This window comes from Taudactylus pleione, unplaced genomic scaffold (assembly GCF_031769625.1).
Source record: "Taudactylus pleione unplaced genomic scaffold, aTauple2 ptg000110l, whole genome shotgun sequence".
NCBI classification, from domain to species: domain Eukaryota; kingdom Metazoa; phylum Chordata; class Amphibia; order Anura; family Myobatrachidae; genus Taudactylus; species Taudactylus pleione.
In genome coordinates this window covers 3,479,083-3,503,911 of record NW_028284512.1, presented here as the reverse complement: position 1 = coordinate 3,503,911, position 24,829 = coordinate 3,479,083, and the positions used below count along the sequence as shown (strand labels likewise).

General features: G+C 42.5%; 1 protein-coding gene across 8 annotated transcripts in view; it reads right to left on the bottom strand.

Annotated features, from left to right (window-relative positions):
- GAPVD1 (GTPase activating protein and VPS9 domains 1) overlaps positions 1 to 24,829 on the bottom strand; it is a 105,671-nt gene that overhangs the window by 52,908 nt on the left and 27,934 nt on the right. For 3 of the 8 annotated variants that reach the window (XM_088471108.1, XM_088471112.1, XM_088471110.1), the window contains exons 2-10: positions 21,142 to 21,353; positions 17,244 to 18,087; positions 15,297 to 15,383; positions 13,176 to 13,310; positions 10,686 to 10,866; positions 6,734 to 6,885; positions 2,533 to 2,662; positions 319 to 471; positions 56 to 229 (exon numbers count right to left, since the gene is read on the bottom strand). In XM_088471108.1, the coding sequence (XP_088327234.1) occupies positions 56 to 229; positions 319 to 471; positions 2,533 to 2,662; positions 6,734 to 6,885; positions 10,686 to 10,866; positions 13,176 to 13,310; positions 15,297 to 15,383; positions 17,244 to 18,087; positions 21,142 to 21,353 (2,068 nt within the window). Of the gene's footprint in view, positions 1 to 55; positions 230 to 318; positions 472 to 2,532; positions 2,663 to 6,733; positions 6,886 to 9,169; positions 9,251 to 10,685; positions 10,867 to 13,175; positions 13,311 to 15,296; positions 15,384 to 17,243; positions 18,088 to 21,141; positions 21,354 to 24,829 lie in introns of all 8 variants that reach the window. The other 5 variants (XM_088471109.1, XM_088471113.1, XM_088471111.1 and 2 more) reach the window with 3 other exon arrangements.

Here is a 24,829-nt window from a genome sequence, read left to right as displayed (position 1 = left end):
GCAGTTACCTTCGGTGTTGACAGTGCCCAAAAAAATCCCATTAATCCATTCTAACCTGCAATCTCCTGTAGTCGGTCTTCATCAATATTGGGGTCAAAGTCACTGCCTAGAACGTCCGTGCTCCACGTCTCGCTAACCGTTTCAGAGATATCTCTATCGTCCGTCAATCCCATCATATCCCGAATTTCAAACTTGCGCAGCTTGTCGTCAAGATTGTCTTGCGTGGTAGCTGCAAGTGGGAAAGTCAAAAGTACGTAGCAAAAACTTTATTAACAGTATACAGACAGGACAAATGACAACACCAGATCTTCCACTTGCCTTGCTCGTGCTCCAAAAGTTGTAGTGCTTCCACCCCATTGCTGCCCGATGGCCCAGGCCCCAGCTCCGACACAGACTCCCCTTCCAGATCCAGGGATGACACGGAATTGGATCGGTTAGAAGGACCTGTTGAACACGGATTTTCCTCTTCTGCTTTATTGGCATTTCCAACCAAATCACAAAATATTTAATTTTCACTTTCTCAAAAGAGTTATGATCGTAACATTGACAGACACTGAAAAACTAAGTGGCAAAAAAAACAAGTATCCAATTTGTATGCCATCAGGGCGTGAGATGCGACTGCAGCCAAGAGAGTGTTACCTGACCACGCTGCATCTCATGCGTTTGTGCTGCTTCCCCTGATCCCCAGTCTGTAATGGAGGAATTTAGTTCTGCACACGTGCAGAACGGATTTCCTCCTCCTGCTCAGGCCCCCAAGGAGTGATGGGTCTGTCTGTGATCATCACTTCCAAAATCGCGCCCTAGAATGCCATGCTATAGAAGTGTGAGGGGGGAGGGAACATTGTTCCCCTCCAAGCACAAGTAAAGGCCCCCATACATCAGCAATCGATTGTGGCAATTCTGCAATAGATTGTGTATACAAATCTGCAATGTATGGGCTTCACAGATTGCAACCAACTAGTGATTGTAATTGTTATATCAGATTGTCCAACATGTTGGATTTCACAGAAAGACTGGGGCTGTAGATTGCTAGTGTATGAACATGATCAGCAGATTTGCAGACCGTTACCAGTAAAATGATGGGCATTGCAAGATTGGCAGATCGTTGTTTGCTGCAAATCACTGAAAAAGATCTGTAATGTATGGGCGCAAATTGCTAGATTGGAAAATCCTAAAATCGTGCAATAAATCTTCAAATTGTTCAATTGTGGTTTTCAGATTGCTGATGTATGGGGGCCTTAAGCTGATCTCTGCGTGTGCAGAGATAAGCTGCAGCAGGGAGGACTGATCAGCCCTCCCTACCCCACGCTCCGCAATAAGGCAAGGGGGTGGGGCGAGTCATCTTTGACACTGGGAGAAGGAAGGGGGGTGGGTTATGCCCCAATAAAGAATACATAAATATATTTTTAAAAATGCATTTAAAACTTTATTAAATAATAATAAAAAAAACTATTTCTGAGCAGTGTTTGGTTAAAAAGTTTGTCAGTTAAGTAGTTAAGGGTTGCGCTCAATTGAAAACATAATAGTCAGCAGCATAAAGTAATATATACAGAATACTCATCATGCACAGCTGGAATCACTGTTGCACTTTGGAGTAAAGATGGGTACACAGCATGCGATTCTCAGCCCGACATAGCTAGATGGTCAGAAAAGCCCAATAATGGTAAAGTGTGTACGCAACACCAGGGCCTAAAAGTTGATCTAAAACTGGTCGGTTTGGCTCCAGATATATATCGTGTGCTACTATTTCGATCCCGTTGTTTTGGTATCCTTCAGAAAGAGCATTTTATGTACGGACCTTGGCCCAATGATTGCTAATTAGCATTCCCCTTTTCTGAAATCACAATCTGGACTGTACAGAGATGAGACGATTTGGAATCAAAAGTGTTGGAAATGAACGATTGTTGAGTAGTTTGTACGGTGTATATCGCACGTTTTCGGGATCGTTTTGGTCTGTCTGAATTGGTCCAGTTGCTAGCATCGTTGGGTAAAATCTTTTAGTGTGCACCCATCTTAATAAGTATTCTAATCTGTTACAGGTCACTTACACAAGATAACAATGTTGCCAACAATGTCTTCTGATTTCTACGATACCAAGGTCTTTTTCATAAAACGTTGTGCATTTAAAGCAGTACAGATACAAGGGGGGTGTACTTACTAAAGTGCAGGTTTTAGAAGTGGAGATGTTGCCCATAGCAACTAGATTCTAGCTATTATCTTCTAGATGGTGCTAGATAAATGATAAGTAGAATCTGCTATGGGCGACATCTCCACTTCTAAAAACCTGCACTTTAGTAAATATACCCCAAAGACTTGCTACAAAATAAGACAATTCTCTCAATGATTTTATATGTGTTTTTGTGAGCCTGACACTGTGGCTACTATATATTTAAGGAAGCCACCATTTTAAACACTAGATGAGCTCAGAAGCGTCTCTCCAACTTTTGAGAGTTCCTATAGCATAAATATAAGGTGTAGCAAAAATGGGTGGAATTCCTGCTAAGTCTATTGGTCTTAAACCCAAACATTCACCTTCTGAGATGCCTTCTAGGTTATCACTGCAAAGAGAGAAGCGCAGAGTCTTGTCAGGCTTCCCATGAAGTTTTGGGTCATCCACAGGCACATCTGCTTGTCCGCCATCTACAAGCTGCATATTCAACACCTGCAGAGCCAAATAGTAATTATATTAGTCCACGGTTGTGTAACACAACCTCAATTCAGATTTCATTAAGTAATTTGTTACATTAGAGAACCTCAAATAAATCAAAACACCTCAGATAAAATAAATGGGTGACATTATTTAGATCATGGTTGACTATTCCATCAGTGGTTTCAGCTCTCCCCATCTTCCTACTCCGTTTTCCCAAATCTCCCCGTTTAGCAATACTACTGCATGGTTTGTTTTCCTCTTTTTCCTTAGTTTTGTGTTGTCACACTCCTTGTTGTTATAAAAGTTATGGTACACTTACCTTTGTTAACGCTATTTCTTTGAGGTCCATAGGGTCCACAGGAACTACCTTGGGAGGTATGTGGTTGGAGTGATCCAGGCACCAAACAGTCAAAGCTTTAGCTCCCAGAATGCCCTGGTCCTCCTCCATATATACCCCGCCCCTAGCCACAGGCATTCAGTTTGTAAACAAGCCCAATGGCAGGAGAAGGAAGTACAAATTACACTAGAAACACTCTCACAAAGATGAGGGAATCAGTGACAAGAAGAAAAAGCGTTAACAAAGGTAAGTCTACCATAACTCTTATTTTCTTCTTCAGGTTCCATAGGGTCACCAGGAACTACCTTGGGGGATGTCCTTAAGCAGTTCCCTTAAGGTTGGGGATGCTCCTGAGCCGAGAGGAGAATACGCCGGCCAAAATTTTATGAAAGTGTGGACAGAAGACCAAGTGGCCGCCTTGCACAACTGTTCCGCACAGGAGCCATGCCTAAACGCCCACGATGGTCCCACAGACCGAGTCAAATGTGCTGTCACCGTGTTAGGAACAGGGAGATCAGCCTGTGTTTAAACCTGAGATATAGTCATACTCAGCCACCGAGCCAGAGTCTGCTTGTTAGCTGGCCAGTCTCGCTTGTGAAAACCATATAACACAAATAGCGAATCTGATTTCCTGATGGAGTTGGTACGATCCACGTAGATATGAAGGGCTCGAACCACATACAGGGAAGCTTCACATACAGAAAGCTCTGAAGACTGAAAGGCTGGAACTACAATTTCTTCATTCATATTAAAATGGGACACCACCTTCGGAAGGTAATCCGCCAGTGTATGGGGGACAGCTCTATTCTGGTGAAAAATCAAAAATGGGGAGCGTCACGAAAGCGCTGCCAAATCAGAAACTCTGCGAGCGGAGGAGATAGCGGGGAGAAAAAGTGTCTTCGCTGTCAACCATTTGAGGTCCACTGTGTCCAAGGGCTTAAAGCTGTGGGACACCCAGGGAAACGTGTCAGGAGTACTCTGTACTGGACTTCCTTTTGCATTGGGACCTTTTATCAGCACTTTTGAACACCTGGACCAAGCCCTGGATCCTCTTTCAATATCCGGACTTATTGCGGCTAACTGTCACCTATCCTCTCTGCAACAACTCTAACTACAAAGGTCTAAGCTTTACAAGAGACTAACAACATGCAGGACCTTCTCTACTAAAGAACCCTACATCACTGGACCAAAGTGGTATCTATTTGAGACTGATACTATACATGTGACACCAGCCAACAGACTCTGGGGCCTGATTCAGACCCGGTCGCAAGCGCTGAGCGTTCGCAACCGGGTCGATGGAGGCCCAGAGCGCATGCGTACGATGGAGCCGGCTCCGTCGTGCGCATACGCGAGACCCGGATAGCGACGGGCGCCCCGTCGCTCCGGGTCTCGCACCAAAGGGGGCGTGCTGTCGATGTTGAGTGACAGCACGCCCCCTTTGGTGGGCGGGCCAGGGGAGTGGCTGCCCAGACAGAGGCGTTCCCATGAGAACGCCTACCATCTGGGGGCGGCCCCACTGACATCACAAGTGATGTCAGTGGGAGAGCTTTCGGCTCTGTTTGAGCCGAAAGCTCTCTGGGGCTTGCGGCCACGAGACCCTACCACAAGGGTCTCGTCGCAAGCCCGATGGTCGTGATGGTCTTGACCATCGCGACCATCATCCTGGCCGCTCGAATTAGCTGTGGGTGGCAACCCACAGCAATGCGAGCAGCCAGGAGGCCGCTACATAAAAATAAAAAAATAAAAAGACGCTCTGATTCAGAGTGAGCGCTCTGTCAGAGCGTCCGGCTCTGAATCAGGGCCTTTGCGCTCGCTCAGTCAGAAAAAGGGGCCGGCTATTTAAATTGAGCGCTCGCTCTTTGCGGTCTGTTGACGCCTCTATGTCTGAGCGAGCAAACGAAACATGCGCTCGCTATTTTGTAAAGACGCCCCCTGGCCACTCGCATCCTACGTCATCTCCGCTATTTATTTGATTAATCGAGTACATCGAAAGGCATCTGAACTGCTCGCAGTGCTTGTGGTAGGTTTATCCTAACACAATCATTCGAACAGTTCAGGCTAAGAGACAACCAAGTGACGTGGTCGATGACGCTGCTTTGTTAATTATGCACACCCTTAAAACGCCCGTTTTGACCATTTGACACGTCTGCGTTCGGATCTCCACTCCCCGTTTTCAAGCACCTTCCCCTGTTACCACCCACAAACGCCTCATCCTGTCACCCAAATTAGCAGGCACTCGCTATTTGGCGAGTGCTCGATTTCAGATTGCACTGACTGGTTGGCGCATGCGCATTACGACCCATACGCAGCTGTGCGAACATCGCTCGGAGCGAACGACCGGCCGCTTACGAGCGGCTCTGAATCAGGCCCTCTATTCCTACCAGGCTATAATAGGAACAGGTGGTTTGTGCATTATACTCCAAGTGTCCCAGATGCTTAATATCAACTGATTGTTTACTAATGCTTTTAAAGTATTTATGCATATGATGTTATTTGCCTATATTTCTTTTTATGGATGTTAAAGAGGCATAGATAACTGTGTGCATATACGAATGTATAATTTATTTTTAGCCGTTTTTATTATTTTCATATACACAATCCATTCCTTTGTTATAAGTATTATATAAATTTTATTAGCGCTGTTTATCTCTTCATATCTATGCGTTCAAAGGGAGGAGCCTGCAGTGCCCTGAGAATCAAGGTTGAATCCCACGGTGCCACCAGAGGGAGAAACTGTGGTTGAATTTGGAGAACACCCTGCAAAAAATGTTCTAATATCTGACAGGTGAGCGATTCTGCGCTGGAACCAAACTGACAATGCAGAAACCTGAACTCTTGAGGTAGCCAGGTGAAGACCAAGATCTAGTCCAGCCTGGAGAAAAGCAAAAGCTCGGGAGACCCTGAAAACTTTAGGGTCATACTCTCTGTGGGAACACCATTGAAAAAAAGATTGCCAAATCCTGTAATAAATGTGGGCAGAGGAAGGTTTTCTTGCCCTGAACATCGTCTGAATCACGGAAGACTCAAGATCCATGCAGATAGCGAAATACAAAAACGTTACAGTAAAAAAAAAAAAAAAAGTGTGGAATTTTGGACTGGGGCCCCACTGCGGGACCATATGGTGGACTGGGGCCCCACTGCGGGACCATATGGCGGACTGGGGCCCCACTGCGGGACCATATGGCGGACTGGGGCCCCACTGCGGGACCATATGGCGGACTGGGGCCCCACTGCGGGACCATATGGCGGACTGGGGCCCCACTGCGGGACCATATGGCGGACTGGGGCCCCACTGCGGGACCATATGGCGGACTGGGGCCCCACTGCGGGACCATATGGCGGACTGGGGCCCCACTGCGGAGGTATACTGTGTACACTGTCAGTTATTGGTAAGTGACTTAGATATTATAGAAGTACCATTTTGTTCATATTCTTGTGAGGTCTTTGAGTTCATTTTACTTCTGAAATCATTTTTTAAATGAAAATTTTATTTTTTTTTGTTAATAAAAAAAGTATTATTCATAAATGTAATTTGAAGGAGATAGGCAAGATAGGTCAATAGGCTGGATAGAATCAAGCTCTTTCATTGCTGTGTGGTCTGAAATATTGGTTGCGCTAATTAGGCTTTGCCCGCCCATGTTAACCTCTTACTCTGTTCTCCTTATATAATATCTTGCATAATGTGGAAATTCATTGTCATGAATTGAAAATTGCTAACAAAAATGTAGTAAAAATGATAATGTTACCTCATTCTCTGACATCATGCCGGGTGTAAGTTGGGGTCCTGTCCCCAGTGAAATGACAAGAACTTCATCAGGCTGTCCTTGAGACGTGACCTCTTGAGGAGAGCCCTCGTGTTCTGCGTCCATCAGGCTGGTTTTGCTCCTACTGCGAGTGACTTTACACAGAGAAAGGAAGAGAGTATGATTGTCCATTTTGGTTCTTGTGCAAGACAAAGACCACGATTGGAAGTATGAGGAACACATCTCCACTACACACAAGTGCACAAACTACAGCAACAGTCCGCTCTGTTCATGTTTAATGCCCTACACATAGGACAGGGTTCTTTACAGTGCAAGCAGTATAAATGTGGAAATCTCTACTAAAGTGGCTTTTTTCTTTTTGACAAGAGTCTGCAAATACATCTTGAGCACTTTAATGGCAATATAAGTTGTGGCTGATCAGGAAAACTTTACACCTCCAATAGGATAAAGAAATATTGTGTTTCAATGGTTTTGTGCATTTGAGTTTTGTTTTTGTTTTTTTACTATTAGTTCTTTGTGACAGTGATTATTTAACACTTGCATACAAAAATAACCTGGCTCTTAAGGTGGCCATACACGGGACGATTTTGTAACACGATTTTGGCAGTTTCTACAGGTTGGACAGACCAATCGTTTGAAAATAGCTGTATTTTGAGTCTTCTGCGACCCCGATGCACGTCCCCACCGTCATCTAGTTGGATCGCAGCTCTGATGGTTTTGCAGAGAGATCTCAACTGATCGTGTATGATGTGATATAATTCTATGCATCTTATCCTATGATCTTAATGTTCAATCGTACACCATTTGACCACATCTTATGAAGAATTTCAAGGGAAGAATTTAAAGGGAAACCGTACAACTGATCTTACCAACTTTGAATCTCACCGTGTATGGGGGCCTTGAGTTGCTATCAGCTTTATATTTTGTAAGCCTGCACTTTACCAACAATTGAATTCAGAGCGGACTGTAGAGGTCACGGTGTTGTCACATGCTTTATTTGCTTAGTTTCAAATGGTACAAAGTGAGATATGATTGCGAGAAAAAAAAAAAAACACCACCAGTATCCAAATCCATACAATGAACATATATATGCATTATACATAATATATATTATATAAGAAAACCTCGCTGCTTGAATATGTATTGAAATGGAAACATGCATGTGATGACTAAGTAACTGGTGCCTAGTGTCACGATTATCGGGCATAGGAAGAGAAGCCAGGTGTTTACTAAGTTTGCCAGACATGTAGTCACAGTATTTATAACAACTATGGTAGAATTATTTTAACCAGATGCATCTGAAACAACTAGATGGCTACCAATGCTATTTAAACAAATGCTGTAGTTCCTAGTGACATCACACAATCTCTGGCCAGATATATACCAAGAAGGATAACTGGACAGGGCATCTGAGCCGAAGGCTTACAAACCACTCTAAGTAAAAAGTTCAGGAGGGTCCCTAAAATTCCTTTTATGCGCCAAAGGGTATGCATAAGAGGGTATGCTAAACGCCACCACAATTTATTGCAGATAGTTACAAAGTCTGATATGTGCCTTGAAAACATTTCTTTAATGTTAAATTAAATTAGTGTGCCACGACACAGTGGTTTAAAAAACGCTGCGTTAACTGAACGGTTGCTAATTGATCGCCGGCCTGCATTCAATTAGCCCTGCTTATCAATTATTGTTAATACAAATGTGTAAAGACTGCACAGCTTGAGAAAAATACACCACAAGTACTCTAATGTCACAGAGACACCACTTGAAACTAAATAATGTGTATCCAATGAACTGAAGGTGGGGCTGGTTATATTATGTGAGACTGACCTCTATTAAAGGACGGTCAGTTTTGAATGAACATTCCATAGACCCCATGGGAGGGCGCACCAGACATCATAGAGCATACACACTAGATGATTTGGAACGATAGTTCGTTCCGATGCATCGGAATCGGGCATATCGTTCCAAAACTCGGCTAGTGTGCACGCACCTTTAGGCTCCCTGCAAGATGGATTGGTAGTAATCACCATCCTGTATGTGTATAGATTGCTTTTTATATTAGGCACGATTGGTGTAACGTGTGTTCAGAATATGTGGTATCATGCTTTACTAGGTGATTAATATCAAGTCCTTGTGGAGACCAGTCAGATTTTGTTGGCAAGGGGAACTTATCTGGTTAAAACTAAAAAAACTGTTTTTATGGAGTACGGGCCCATTTTTTTTTGTTTTTTTATTTCACCAGCATGGAATTTACATAGTATATAATGTATATTACATGCACTGTTTCTACTCCACTTTTTAGAAGTCCCGACATGCTTCATCAACTCAATACTCATGAAGGCTCTTCTGCCAAGCTTAGTCACACCCAATAACGGCTTACTCTCTCCCCATTACAGAAGGATATCCCAAGTTACACACCAAAAGGGGTCACCAAATTTATGTGTGCCGAGAGATTCGATGCAGACGTGTCCCAGGCTGTCATAGCTGCCAGCTGCTGCCCTGGGGAGTTAGTTTGCCCACATTTATAAAGGAAAAAATTAAATTAGATTATTCACACACTTTATAACACATTATAAACCCCCATCAATGGAGACACCAGGATCACATCGGGAAGGGGGCACAGTTAGTCACATAGCAGTTTGTTAAAACAGTTTATCCCTTTGATTCAAGAAATAAATCTTAAATAACACACGAAAAATGATGTACAATTAGAAATTGCTAATTAAATAATAAATTCGATTAATATTGCAAAGAAACTTGGTGCAATGCAATGTGCTTATGTTTAAAGTAAATTTCTCATAGTCTAAATGAGAAATCTAGTATACTGACCTTATTACACAATGCTCAACTTTCATCAACACTATTTGATCCCTCAGAGCAAATTACACACATAATTATCCCACACTATCTTCCACATCTAAAAGATAACCGTAAACCATAAAATAATAAAAATGTGAAAAATTATTTACGTGTACTGATCCTATCACGTTGAACACAAATGTTCTCTCTCTCTCTATAAGCACAGAAATGGTATGAGATTTGCCAATTGAACCCTGGCACAACTCCCTGAGCTTGGCCAGGTTAGTTGGAAGCAGCAACAGACTGGAAATCTGAGATCTTGACACAGATTAGTGAGGAGATCAAGGTTTAGAGACTGACAACAGAGAGCTGCTTCTGTTGTGAGTTATGGACCATAGCCTTGCTGAAATGTCATCACCAGTTTGAGGTTTTTGGCAGCAAATATAACAGGTTTTCGGAAAGGATTTGCCTATAATGTCAACAGTCAGCTTTTAATTAATTGCCTGGCCAGGCATACAGCTACCACTGCCATACTGTACAGTGGGGATGGTGTTAAACTTTTGGGTGCAGTGTTTAATTTAAAACACAATCCTTTTGTAATTAAGGCCAATTAGATTTACTTTAGTCTCTTCAGACAAAATTATTTACCTAACCCCTGTATTATCTTCTAGATGGCAATCTGTTAAATGTCTTTGCCTACAGGGATATCTATTGTTTCAGCCAGTGCTTCTTCCCTGAGATACGTGCGCTCAGCTACTGAGCAAGTGTAGTCCACAAAACAGATGTGCAAGTCTGCCTCATCTCCTAGGTTACAAACGTGTTAATGAATAGGTTGGTTAAGTTCAATAAGTAAATCAATGAGATGCCACAGCCTAATGCATGTAGCAGACATCTGATTGGTGAGTGAATTGTGCTGAAGAAAGAAAACAAGATTCAAAACAGCTCCATTTAGAAGTGACAGACAAAACTTTTTAAATGCATTTATCACTACATACTTCATCCTAGCAAAATGCAATATTCACTTAATCAATAGGGTATAATAGCAGCTCGCTTGGTAATTGTTAACCTTGACCCTAGATAGACACATACGGATACAGCAATTTAACAGTTTGTATGGTATGTATTGTCTTCTCACCTATAGGCAGTCTGTTCTTCCTGCAGGCTGGGGTGGTAGCAGGGGATAGCTGAGGGGTGCTGTTAGTGTTGTCATTTTTGCCTGGCTTGTTTTGGGGTACTGTAGCTAGAAGGTTTTCCAGAGCCATTCGGTCCTCCTCGCGTAACTGATCTCCACATATGACACTGCGCAAGAATCCCAGCTGTAAGAGAACAAGAATCATGCATGTTAATTAATTGTACAGTTATCACACATGTATGTCAGGGTTGGACAAATAATGGTCATAAAGCCACCATGTCTACTCAAGAGTGCAATCGACCTTAGCTAGACTGTCCCCTGTAATGTAAGGGGACTGTCACCTACAGGGCATCCCAGTAGATATAAGTGTTCAGTCTACAGCTATGGCCACACTTTCATGTTTGCTGCAATCTCTGTAAGCTCAGGATTTCTCAATCGGGGGTAGCTCTGACCACTGAATCGGTACGAATTACCGCCGACATTTGGTGAAAATGCCGGTCGTCCCCAGGTAAGCATTTATTAACCTAACCCCCTCCTCTTAACCTCCTTAGGGGTGCCCAACCCTAACTTTCCCCCCAATGCCTAAACCTAACCACCTCCTTCCCTGCCGCCTAACCCTAAGTCCCCCTCTGGGGTGCCTAACCCTACCCCCCCCCAGCCTAACCCTAACCTCCCGGGGGTGTGTCTATCCCTAAGTCCCCCCCGGAGCCCTAAACCTAACCCCCCCCCCGACTGTCTGCGCTTGGCATCACTTTGATCGGGATGCCGGGCGCCGGTCTCCCGGCGTCGGTAAAATGACAGGCGTCTAAATTTTGATGCCTGTCATTTAACCCTCGCCGGGATAAAGCAGTCGGGAAGCCGGCTGTTGTCGGGATTAAGTCCGCCGGTTTCCCGACTGCATACCCTGACCACAATAGAACTATGTCACTGGCAGTATTAAATGCCAAAACATGTTCCCAATATTTGATGTTTATAATAGTAGGCATCTTAGGTCTTTACATTGAAAATTGACTACTGATAAAGCTGCAAGAGTTTGAAGCATTGGCTAGGTGCGAGTTGCTACGGTAACATGATATGGTCATCAAGTGACAGATGTAGGGCAATTCAATTAAAAGCGATGGAACCAGTTACCATAGGTCAAACCATGCACCCGTCAACTACCGGTCACAAATATCACACTTCATTTGTAGCAAAGTGCACCAGAAAATATGAGATGTAGCTCTACAGTCATCCTCAGCAACGTGTGCATTCGCACACTGGTTACTCTAGTGCCCATTCTACCCCCTACAATCCACACCGGTATGTCTGCTTTCCTCCGAGCCTCATTATAGGTGGAAGATACACACCTCTTCTCTGGGGTCTGAGTGGCTCAATCCCGGAAGAACGAAAAATTTAGATTTTGGGATTATGTGTATGGGTGCATGCTGGTAAATGCGGGGTCCACTTTAGGTAATGCAATAACCAATTAGACCAGTGTTTCCCAAACTCATTCCTCAGGGAGCACTAACAGTGCATGTTTTCCAGGTCCCTTCACAGAATCACAAGTGAAATAATTAGCTCCACATGTGGATCTTTTAAAATGTGTCAATCAGTAATTAATACACCTGTGCACCAACTAGGGAAAATGGCAGTGTTAAGGCCCCCATACATCAGCGATTGATTGCAGCAATCGTGCAATTTGAAATAGATTGAAAAAGGGAAAGATTTTTATACACAATTGCAAATTGCACGATTGCAGCAATCAATCTCTGATGTATGGGGGCCTTTAGTGCTCCCTGAGGGATGAGTTTGGTAAACAGTGATTTAGACTATACAATGAGTAACATTTTCTGCAATTATATACTGGTAAACATGCTGGTTAAGTACTGCTAGCTACACAGGCTTTCAATATTATAGGTGATAATGGGCAATTAGTTCAATATAGAATGGCTGAAAACAGATCATTATCATACATATAGGAAAATGTAGTCAAAGATAACCCCAGAAGACCAATACTGGCCTGTGTGATTATTTCCCCCCACCCTAATGGGCCCAATAATGCTGGAAGTGACCCTGATGTATGCCAAGATGCCGACTGCATGCAATTTGGCCACCTACATCCATCACCAACCTGGTCACACGTTCCGGTCATTTGGTCCTCATATTGAGCTGGTGTGTGGTCAGCTCCTGATTATGTTCGTATGCATGAATATCTTTTTATGAACATTAAAAATACACCAACATCGTGCCCCACAAAGTTTAATTTACAAACCTCTTGTCTGAAATTTTACTTGAGTTCTAACCCCTACATACCAGGGACCATACAACATTTAAAGGGTCTAGCTGACACTCTCTTCCCCCGACCCCCTTTCAAAAAAGCCAAAAAAAAGACTGTCATGATGAAAGTGTTACACTTTACTGCACACTGCCCCCCCATCTAATACAGAAACAATTTTCTTGATAAATAAATTCTTGCATTGTATATAACCGCTGGATTACTGTTAGGACACATACCAAATTGACCAGCTGGTTGTAAGTCATATATACAACAGTGCGACTTAACCCTTCAAGCAGATTGACAGAGGACAACGGAGGAGTTTCAACTGCTCGGCCTCCAATAACCACATCCAGAAAGGCAGCAACACAGCCCTACGGAGAGAGAGACAAAGATGAAGACGCAGGCACTGGTGTCATTTTCTCATAGATAAAAGTACAGCGACAGATTGGGAATACTTGCAATTTTTATAGAAAAAAAATAAAATAAAATAGAATGGGGCATATTCAATTGCTATTCAATTAGGTCCACGTTTTTTCCTATTTTGAGCGATAGGAGGTTTTTTTTGCGCACCTCCAGAGAAAGACCAATTTTTACTAAGATCCGCAATCTTAGAAAAAAAGGTCGGGAAATGCTCCGGGACCCCGGCGGCACCCCTCCTAATGACTAATTAAGCAATTGGAAGCTTCCAATTAGCTTAATTAGTCTAACACTCACCTTCCGAAGTGATGTCTTCTGCATCCAGTGTCGGGACCCGGTCTCCTGCAGCAGCGGTGAGTAGGTCAGTGTGAGTCAGTGTTTGTAAGTCTGTATGAGTGTGTGTTGTGTGTGTGTGTGTCCAGTGTCAGTGTGCCCCCCGTAATGGGCGCTGGGAGAACTACATCTCCCAGCAGCCCTTGTGCCTCCCTGCAGCCCCTGGGACTATATATAAAGGTTATTTAATTCGATTTATTTCAGGCGCAGATCCCTAAGACCTATTCTATTTCTATGTATATTTAGTAGTTACATTTGAAGGAGTATGATATATCTATACTACTTGAATTCGCTGTTTATAGACCCCACCCACCCGCAGATCATTGTGTCAACATCTGCAGGTACAAAAAGTACAGGGAACAGAGTAAGTCTATACAACCAGCGATCAACCTGGAACCAGCTTGTTTGGAGGGGATCCTCCACTTTAACACGCCCTTACACTGTACCTTTTCCTTAGAGGAGACAACATCAATAGTTATACTCCCTATTTTTGGATGATCAAATGAGGAGTAGAAGATCTAGAACCCTTAAGAATGCACATCTACATGGTGGGCTACATATATCTCTTTTCTGAGGTTTACAGGCTCTGTGCTTTCCTGACTAATGATATAGTGTACAATATATCATTCCAATGCAGATCACAATAATATATCATACACATCATATAGTGTGTACACCCGGTCATTCATCGCATCCTCCCATTTACTGATCTGCACACCAGATCGGATGATACAATGAAGGACGTGGTGCCGTTACAAGCCGCATTTAAGTCACATCATGCCGTCGTACACTGGATTGTGCAGGGTGTACAGCGCACAATGTATTGTTACATCGCACCATCGCTGGGTCACACATTGTATAGTGTGTGCCCAGCTTTAATCTTATGTGCTACAGTACTAGAACAGTGTGCAATGAAAAGACAATTAAGTAAAGCTAAATTATACTATTTACACCTTTATGACTATGGGGCATATGCATCAAAGCTTGATGTGAGATAAAATTGTGAAATATATATCACCAACCAATCAGCTCCAAACTATCATCTCTTAAACACAGCCTGCAAAATGTAAGTTAGAAGCTGGTTGGTGATTATATATATATATATATATATATATATATATATATATCTCACAATTTTATCTCACATCAAGCTTTGATACACAGGCCCCTAAATTCATTGTTAAATCGAATTTAACAGGGGGCTAAAACTTTGATATTAAGGAGTACTGGAAGTCAACCAATACAAAATGACACTGTTTGCAATAAAGCGGCCAGGCTTCCTGAATAACAGGAAGGGCCAATATCTCTGCCTTCATTAGTTCGCACATGACCAACAATTCTCGAAATTGTATCAGACATATTATTCCAAACTCTCTTTTCATTGACGGATCTCTTAATTCTGATCCACTTTCAGACAGAGATAGGCTGGCAGATATAGGCAAGGACTTTTAGAATAAAAGTAGTAATATGTAAGAGCTCGTCAAATACTACTACACTGTGAGCAAAAAAATAAATACCTTTATTTGCGTTACATGACATTGCTACACATAGCAGAGGGGAGGGTATCTACCCAGTTGCTGTCACTGTGCCGTCACTACACCACTTACTTTATCAAATTTACTGAGATTGTTTCTGCTGCGTGAATCTGCTTCCTCGAATCCGGTCAGCGCCAACTGCTGCAAGAGGCGGCCAACCTAATGCACAGTAACAGAGAAGGACATGAATGGTTGGTTTGTTAGATTCATTTTAGCTGTATTCATTGACTAGACTGTCGCCTGCCAAAAGGAGTTGCATCCAGGATCTTTCAAATAACGCTTTCTTTGACACAAAACCAAAATCTTAAACAACTACATGTAATCAGTGTATACAGCTCCTGCATGGACAGGAAAGGTATATGGTAACTCAGACTGCTCTTTCCCTGAGATGTTCACCCTCTATCTATGACTGTATTGCAGTATTATAATGGGACTGAGCCTGAGGGGCCCAGACAAAGCTACATGGGGGAGGGATGTCTGATAAGAGTTCTCACAGACCCATTTTATATTATATATTTTTTTTTTATATGTCCACGCACTGAAATTGCTCAACAAATATGGGAGATTTCCCCCTCTTTGCAGACTTACCACCCAACATAAGGTTACAGGGTGTATATGGCCTTCGTCCCTTTACATAAATGACACCACATTGTACTATGCAGTATGCCTGCTCAATAAACACAAGACAAGTCACTTTTTGGAAATTCTGCCCATTTAATTGAATACATCACAAACTGCAAACTCTGATAACGGATTTAACTTCTTTACAAAAAATTAATGATATAATAAACTCAGTTGTCTTTTATGACAGGGATATACATGTCAAAGGACTGCTGTAGACATGAAATGAACACTCAGCAAAGGGATATTCTCGGTGTTGCAGATAACTCTCATGTTTTCCTGTCGCACAAGCTGGTAAGCCAACAACTTCATGTTCCCTATTTGGCTGCAGACTTGTCATTAGACATGAGAAATGTACTGTGCTATAATAGGTTAGGTTTACTCTGTAGTGCTTGCTCTAAATCAAGAGGGGAACTTTTGCTTTTCAGAAAGCTTTTCATTCAGTAAAATGTTGCCTAGTTAATGATAACACCCTTTAATCAGCTTGATATATTACTCCAGTCAAGTGGTTTGCAGATGACCCCTCCTGGCATAGTGCTTTCCCCAACCTCCACAATAGCACACCACTAGAGGTCCTTACATTGTATTAATATTGGTGGAATAACAATGTGTGGGCCTGATTCAGAGAGAGGCACAGACGCATCTCACTAATGCAGCGTCTGATTTTTAAACAACTGAGACGCACGCTTCAGCGACTCAAAGCTAAACTGCTTGCAAATGATGCAATGTCGTCAACGATTTCCCGGGAAAAGGATATAGTGCATACACGCTGTGCAATGTAACAAACCGCCAATCAATATACCGTGCGTCGTTTGGCGGCTTGATCGTTAACTATATAATGTAACCATATTGCCTGGTCATCCGGTAGTGCACACACTGCACCATCTGCGTGGAATCGACAATGAGATTGACAGATCTTCATGCATGTACAAAAGATCTGATAATGCGACCAACGACACTGCGGGAGCGAGCATAGTGCATATTTGGCAGCACCTTGGAAACTTATACACCAGCTCTATGGCACATGCAATTTCTCATTCTGATTATGGCCTCCTCTGTGTGACTGGCTGTGCGTCTTTGAATGCAGCCGCCTTCAGCGAAGACTTCACCACCATCATTACCTATGTGCACAATCGGGACGCATTCGATAAGACACTGCATCCACTTCTGAATCAGGCCTTGTAGCAGAGGGCGTGTGCACACCCTGAGCGTGCACTGCCTTCACTAAGCTTCACTTACGACACAGTGAAACTTTTTTTCCATGGCTACAATCTGCCTTATATAGGCTTCTAAAATAAAGCAGGCATATGAACCGAACAGTATAACACTCCCACCCCCCACAAGTGCAACAGAACACTTAATAGTTTTAAATTTCGACTTAAAAAACATGCTCCTTACCTGCATCAAGTTGAACCGGGCCACTTCATTGATGGGAGCATCTGAGATAATCCCGTACTGTTCTGGATTCACAATTGCTGGGCAGATGAAGCATGTAAGTAGGAGGTCAGTGCACATAGACCTCACTTCGCCAACATCCAGACCATCCACACAAGAAAGAGTTTTGTACATTTGGGATACAATCCATCGCAGGCTGTGTGGAAAGCAGTAAGTGTTTTGCTTTAAATATCCAATAAATTTGTTAACAAGTGCAACCAGCTTAGCTTCGTTTGACTCTACCATCTCCTGGACCTTCTGCCTGAATCGTTCACTGCCCTTCTCCCCAAATAACTTTTCTTGCTGAGCTGGAGAGAAGCGCTCAATAAGTTTACTTGGATCAGTCTCCAGATGATCCTCGTCTTCAACCAGTAGCTGCATAATTGGCTCATGTAGAGTTGCGGTAAGGAAGAGCTTAGCTGAGAAGAGTCCCTCCGAGAAGAGTTTGAAGATAATGCTGAAGGCACAAGTTCCTCTCCTAAGCAGCCTGCGAGGGTTCTCATTTTCCTTCAACTCAAACTCTATTAAATAGCGTAAAACCTGGAGCAAATAGCTCTCATCCTCTTGCATGATACAGTTTCCATAAAGAGAGGTGAAGACCGTGTGAATGACACTTTGAGCATTTTCCTGGTTGAGCTTTTCACCAGCCACAAGGCAAGACGCAATTAGCCGTGGGTTTTCCCGAAGGCGATTCAGAGACTCCCCATATGAAGTCTCCTGAAATCCTAGCTGTTTGTAACCATCCACAAACTGGGTGTCCTCCAGCACCTTGGCATGTTGACAACATTCTGCTGGAGACGCTTCAACGCTAGGAAAAAAAATAAATCAATAGGTTTGTAAATGTACATAGTAGATGACACTTTCTAAGAGCAAGTACAAACCAACAGTTTTAGGAATGTAATCGAGCACTGACATGTGTGGAAACCGTGATCATAGCGGTCATTACTAGGAACCTTTTGTCAAGAGGTTCTCAAGCTCTGTCCTCAAGGCACCCTTGGAGTAGATTTACTAAAGTGCAGGTTTTTGGAAGTGGCGATGTTGCCCATAGCAACCAATCAGATTCTAGCTATTATCTTCTAGAAGGTGCTACATAATTGTTAAGTAGAATCTTGGTTGCTATGGGCAACATCTCCACTTCTAAAAACCCACACTTTAGTAAATATACCCCTTAGAGTCCAGGTTTTAAGGATAACCACACTTGAGTAGAGGTGCCTTAATTAGTACCTCAGTCAATTTGATTTAGCCATCTGTGCTCAACCATGGATATCCTTAAAACCTGAACTGTTAGGGTGCTTTGAGGACCCAGTTCGGGAACCACTGCCGTAGTCTGTTCTATAGGTTACCCAAATACTAGACAGACTGAAACAAAGAGGTGTCCAGAATTTGGATTATGTGGCATAAGTACAGACAATAAATCCCACTTTAGTTCAGAAGTAGGTGTAGTAACACGTATGCATTAATACAGCATATGCACTTTAAATGTCTGACTGGATACATGCATTTGTTTTGGCAATGTAAAATTAAACATCCAAAACTAACAGCACAAAGATCATGATAAAATGGGTAACTGACAGTTCAACATTACCAAAAGGAGAAGATGAGGAAGCACCAAACAAAACCACTACAGCAATTACTATTTTGATGTATACTTACCACCATTTGTGTCATGGGATTAGACAATAGCTTGTGGTCATTCTGTAATCTATAAGACAACCAGTCTTCTCTTATATGGTTCTAACTACCTAACTGTGTAAAAGGTGCGTACACACTGGGCGATTAAAGTGGATGACTGAACGAAAACGTTCACTTTATCGTCCATTTTTTTACCTAAATGATGAACGATAATGATGAACGCCGCGCGTTCCCGCAGGTCGTTCGTCTTTATCGTTCATCGGGCATACATGCAGGCCAACCTGACGATATTGTCAGGTTGCTGCATGTTGGGGAATGGGGGAGAGAGTCCGGCACTGAATGATATCGTTAATGATATCGTTCAGCGGGTGTGCTCAATGTCATGAACGACATTGAGCACACCCTGTCAGGGACACACTAGACGATATTGCTCAGGGAGCATATTGTCTAGTGTGTATGCTCCTTATCTGTGCTGCCAGTGAAGAAAAGCCATATTAAACCTAAATAAACGGAAAGGGGAAACTCTAGATCAGTGGTTCTCAAACTCAGTCCTCAGGACCCCACAAAGGTCACATTTTCCAGGTTACCCAGCAGGTGCACAGGTGTATTCATTACTCACTGACACTTTTTAAAAGATCCACAGGTGGAGCTAATTATTTCCCTTTTTGTGAGGAGACCTGGAAAACATGCACTGTTTAGAGTCCCAATTACAGTGTTCGAGAACCTGTGCTCTAGATTATGCTTAATTTAAATAATGATGCAGGTACTACAATAAGTTTTAACACTTGAAGTAGACCTTCTTCTTGAAATCACCTATTAAAACCATAAGTACTAGTACTTGCCTTGCCAGACATTCATCCTGAAATTGCCTGTTCATAGCTGAAAGCACATTGCTGCTGCTGGGTGTCATAAATGGAAAACTGACAGCAGAGACTGACAGGGGATGGGGGAAATCATGAAAAATGGAACTACTGTCACTACTTCGGAGCATTTCCTGTTTCAACTGTGTGTAGGTTCTCCGGTGCCCTAACTACCCTATTGCCTGCATAGTTATCAGGATAGTGACAATGGGAGTAAAGAACATTGAGAGTCCTGTAATATGGATAAGCTTCGTCTATTACTCAGGGCTTTCAGCTCACAACTAATGCAGGAAGAGTCCACGGTAAAGGACATCAGACATATAATTCATGGCGGTAGAGCATGGCATTCCCTATTCGTAAATATATATGAATTATGCAAACATATCCAGGAAAACACCATAAATCTTCAGCCCACATGGCTACTAAAAGCATTGCTTTCATGTCCTTAGTGCTTTTCATTGACAAAAAGACAGAGCAACCTTAGTAATAGTTTATGCACTAGTTGATAAAATAAGGTGTTATTGACCAAAGTCCTCTGTAATACCGTTGTAGTTTAGTGTAAGCAAATCTATTAAACAAAATACCACTTTAGTTTAAAAATGAAACTTAAAAGTTCAAAACAATTAAAAAACAAAAAGGACACATGTGGAAAATTCTAATCACGATACACAAAGGATATGGTCACAAATTATACATCAATGATAGATTTTACATTTTTTACCCCATGCGAGTTCTGAACTAACTGCTAAGCTACATACACACACGATTTTTTGAACGATTATCGTTAAACAATATCGTTTGAAAAAAATCGTTCACTTACTGAGTCAAACGATGAACGATTATCGTTCATGCGCGTTCACATTTGTAGTTTGTAGTTCAGTCAGACTGACCAACTGAACGATTTTCATTAAGGGAATATGCAAAAATCGTTTTTTTGTAGTTCAAAAAAATCGTTCATTACACTTTAAAAATCTGACAGAAAATCGTTCATAAAATCGTTGGTAACAAAATCGTTGTGTGTGTGTATGCATCTTACTAGGGGTAAATTTACTATAGGCCGATTTCAATTGATTAAAAGTCGTTCTAAATCGAACATCGATCATGTGTTTCAGGGGCTAAAACACACTTTTACTAACACTTAAAAATAGATATAAAATAATTGTCTTTAAATTTTTAATAGATTAAAATCGACCCCTATTGTGGACTGAAAAGTTGCGACTTATCCCTAGTCAATTGAACATCAATGATAGAAAGTTAATGGAAACACAGCACATACTAACATAATATGTTGCGTTAAATGTCACAGGCTGAAACACTTCTTCATTCGGGAAAACTGTACAGCAGTCAGTGTCTATTTGAGATGTTGTTACCTTGTTAGAATAAGTCTGTCCAAATTTATTTTCTGCTGTTTGGAAATCCAAGAGGTGCGGTACAGCCTCTCTGCCGTCTTCAACACGTCAGCGTTCAGTCTCTGGATGAGCTGTTTTTCCGAATTAACGTAGAGACGCTCCTGCTTGAGGTGACGGGCCAGGGTGTGGATATCCGGCTTCACCATTTTGGGGCACGATGAGAACCGTTGGACCTTTAACGCATTTAGAAATTGAAGAACCAATTAGCCATCAGCATACACATTAAAGAGCTAACAAACCTAAAACCCTCCAAAAGGATACAATGTGGCTCAGTGGTTAAAGGCTCAAGGTCCCCACACACGGAGCGACATAGCGGCCGATCCAACGGTTTTGAACAATACCGCCACAATATCGTTCCGTCTGTGGGCATGATATCGCCCGCTGCGCACTCCCGTGGGGTCGTCCGTCGCTCCTCCAGATCTTTCTGCATGTTCAATTGATCTGGGAGATCGACGAACGATCCCATGCAGCGCCATGAGGGTGGGGGAGGGGGTGCCGGCATATTGGGAGGTCGGCCACCGGATCGCTCCGTGTGCGGGGACCGTCCGATATGTCGGCCGTCGGATCTGCTGTCGCATCGCAAGGTGCATATCGCACAGTGTATGGGGCCCTCCAGAGTATAATATCACGACAGAGAGCAAGACTTGCAGAAGGCCCAGTCTGTATCCCAGTAGCAGCCTGCACCTTTAGATAAAAATTAATCTCTCCCTACATATCAGGTATACAATTGGCAGGTAAACTACATGCAATTCTGCATATTTATAGCCACACACACACACGTTATTTTTATTACTCAGAAGCCAATTAGCCTACCAGTATGTTTCTGGATTGTGTGAGGAAGCTAGAGGACCTAGACCAGTGGTTTCCAAACTTTATTGAACCACGGCACCCTAGAGTATCAGCATTGTTTTCATGGCACCCCATAGCCAAAAATTTGTTATTGCGAAATTCAGAAATGTAGTAAATGAAATTGTGCTGACCTGTCATCCTTAGGTTCAGTTATGTGGCGGTGGACAGGTTTGTGCTTCTGTTTGTCCACATATTTACATTACATTGAACATACAGAATTTGAGTTGGTCCTGGACCACCAACCTGAGGCACCCCTTGGGTGCCACGGCGCACAGTTTGGGAACCACTGACCTAGAATGATCCCACATAAACATGGGGAGAACATACAAACTTCACCCAGATAGTGCCTTGGTGAAAATCAAACCCAAGAAAGTGGATTATTCAAGCTAGCAAAAATGAACCTTCGATTTCTGCTGGAAACTCAACATTCCCTATCACATTGGGCACTGGTGGGAATAAGCAACAAGAAAGAACGACCTCTCTGTACAAAGCTTGTGTTTTCTGTGAAAAGATCTCACTGGACACTAATCGGCCAGGCTGGTAAGCATATAAGCACAGCACTGTACAGCCATGGCCAAAAGTTTTGAGAATGACACAAACTTTGCTGCTTCAGTGTTTTTAGACCTTTTTGTCAGATGTTACTATTGTATGCTGAAGTAAAATTACAAGCATTCATAAGTGTTAAAGGCTTTTATTGACAATTACATTAAGTTTATGCAAAGAGTCAATATTTGCAGTGTTGACCCTTCTTTTTTAAGACCTCTGCAATTCGCCCTGGCATGCTGTCAATCAACTTCTGGGCCACATACTGACTGATGGCCGCCCATCCTTGCCTAATCAATGCTTGGAGTTTGTCAAAATTTGTGGGTTTTTGTTTGTCCACCCGCCTCTTGAGGATTGACCACAAGTTCTCAATGGGATTAAGGTCTGGGGAGTTTCCTGGCCATGGACTCAAAATTTCAATGTTTTAACAGGTCGGGAGCCACCGGCTGCCTGCAAACATACTGCGATATTGTGTTCTTGTGTTTCCCAAACTCATGCCTCAGGGAGCACTAACAGTTCATATATTTCAGGTCTCCTCACAGAATCACAAGTGAAATAATTACCTACACCTGTGGATCTTTTAAAATATGTCAGCCAGTAATAAATACAACTGTGCACCAACTAGGAAAAATGGAAACCATGCACGGTCAGTGCTCCCTGGGGAATGAGTTTGGGAAACACTGCACCAATGAGTTGTTCAGAATAAATAATTTCCTCTTATTTGCATATTTTATGTTTATTGGCATGACGAGGAAGCTGACGGGATGCTTGGCTGCGACATAAAATGAAATTGCCTTAAGCTGGGTACACTCCTATACAAATCGGTCCGTTCTTCCGATTTCAAGCCATTTGTTGGATATCGGAAGAGTGTGTACGGACGTTCGATCCGGTTTTGTCGGATGAAAACTGGTCAAATCGGAGGCTCGCATCTTCTGTGAGGTTTAATTTTCATCAGATTCAACAGGGCCTGGTCGTACCTTAAATGCTGTGTGTATGCACCTTCCACCGTTCTTACGATTGTACACCAAACCTGGGGATGCCTCTCTGGGTGTGCATAATTACACTCAGTTCAGAAAGCTTTCTGTGTGTCATGCTCCTATTCATGTACATACTCAGCATTTTTTTACCTTTATCCCACCACCTATACTGCAAGGCTTGGCTTGCTGGAGACTGTAGTTCCCCAACTTGCTGGGCTGTGTAGTACTGCAACTGATAGTGGACACACGCATACGTCCTTTACCTTAAAACCTCCTGATAGCTTGAATTGTTGTTGCCATAGCTGCAAGAATACAAGCTCGAGCTTTCCTTTTTCTCAAAATCAAACTCATGCTGGAGAATGATAAAGACAAAAGAACGTTCTGTCCTAAAACTACTGTAGCTAGTTCAGAAACGGACTTATGTAATAGCTATGAAAATGTTCATGTAGGCTTGTGTTGGTGTCCTAAGCACACAATCTTTCTGCACATTATGTTAATTTTAGGTACATCCACTGTGAGCGCAGCCTGAAAATCGGGAAAATGTGTACGCTGGTACAATAATTTCCTTGCAATATTTTGGCAGCGCAGGATCGAAGGTTGCACGTTGGAATGTATATATGTGTGTACGCGTGTATCGAGACTGTAATCGGCACTTCGAACGGGAGCGTTGTCGATCTAACTGTCGCATCGAATGTGTGATTGTATAGGTGTGTACCCAGCTTAACAGTATAATGGAGCAAGGCAAGAGGAGACCAATAAATATTGCAAGGCTGTTTTCGCATTAACAATAGGGCTGCATTACTATAGTTACAGATTCAAAGGATTCTGCAGTTTACTAATGTTACAGACTAGCACAAAAGTTTCCATGTGTGACCAGCCCCCCCTCCTCCAACATGAAGAAAGTGTAAAGAAAAATAGAGTTTTAGCATAAATTGTACAATCATCTGACCTGACAAAGACTACTTTGTATAGAGCAAAATAAGTACTGTATTTGTGCTCAATTTCTGCAAATTCCAAAAAGGAAGGGAGGGGGGAGGGGGTGTAATTAAAGGGACACAAACCAGAATATCTCTAAAATAAAAAACATTCATAAATATCTTTCAGCTCTAATCAGCACCTGCAATCACGTAATGGTAAGTACAAGTTGAGGCTTCCATATCCAAATATACCGAAATACGGATTTTTTTTGGCATGACTGAGATAATGAAACCTTTGATTTATGATGGTTCAATGTACACAAATTTTGTCTAAGGCACAGACTATTAAAAATATTGTAGAAA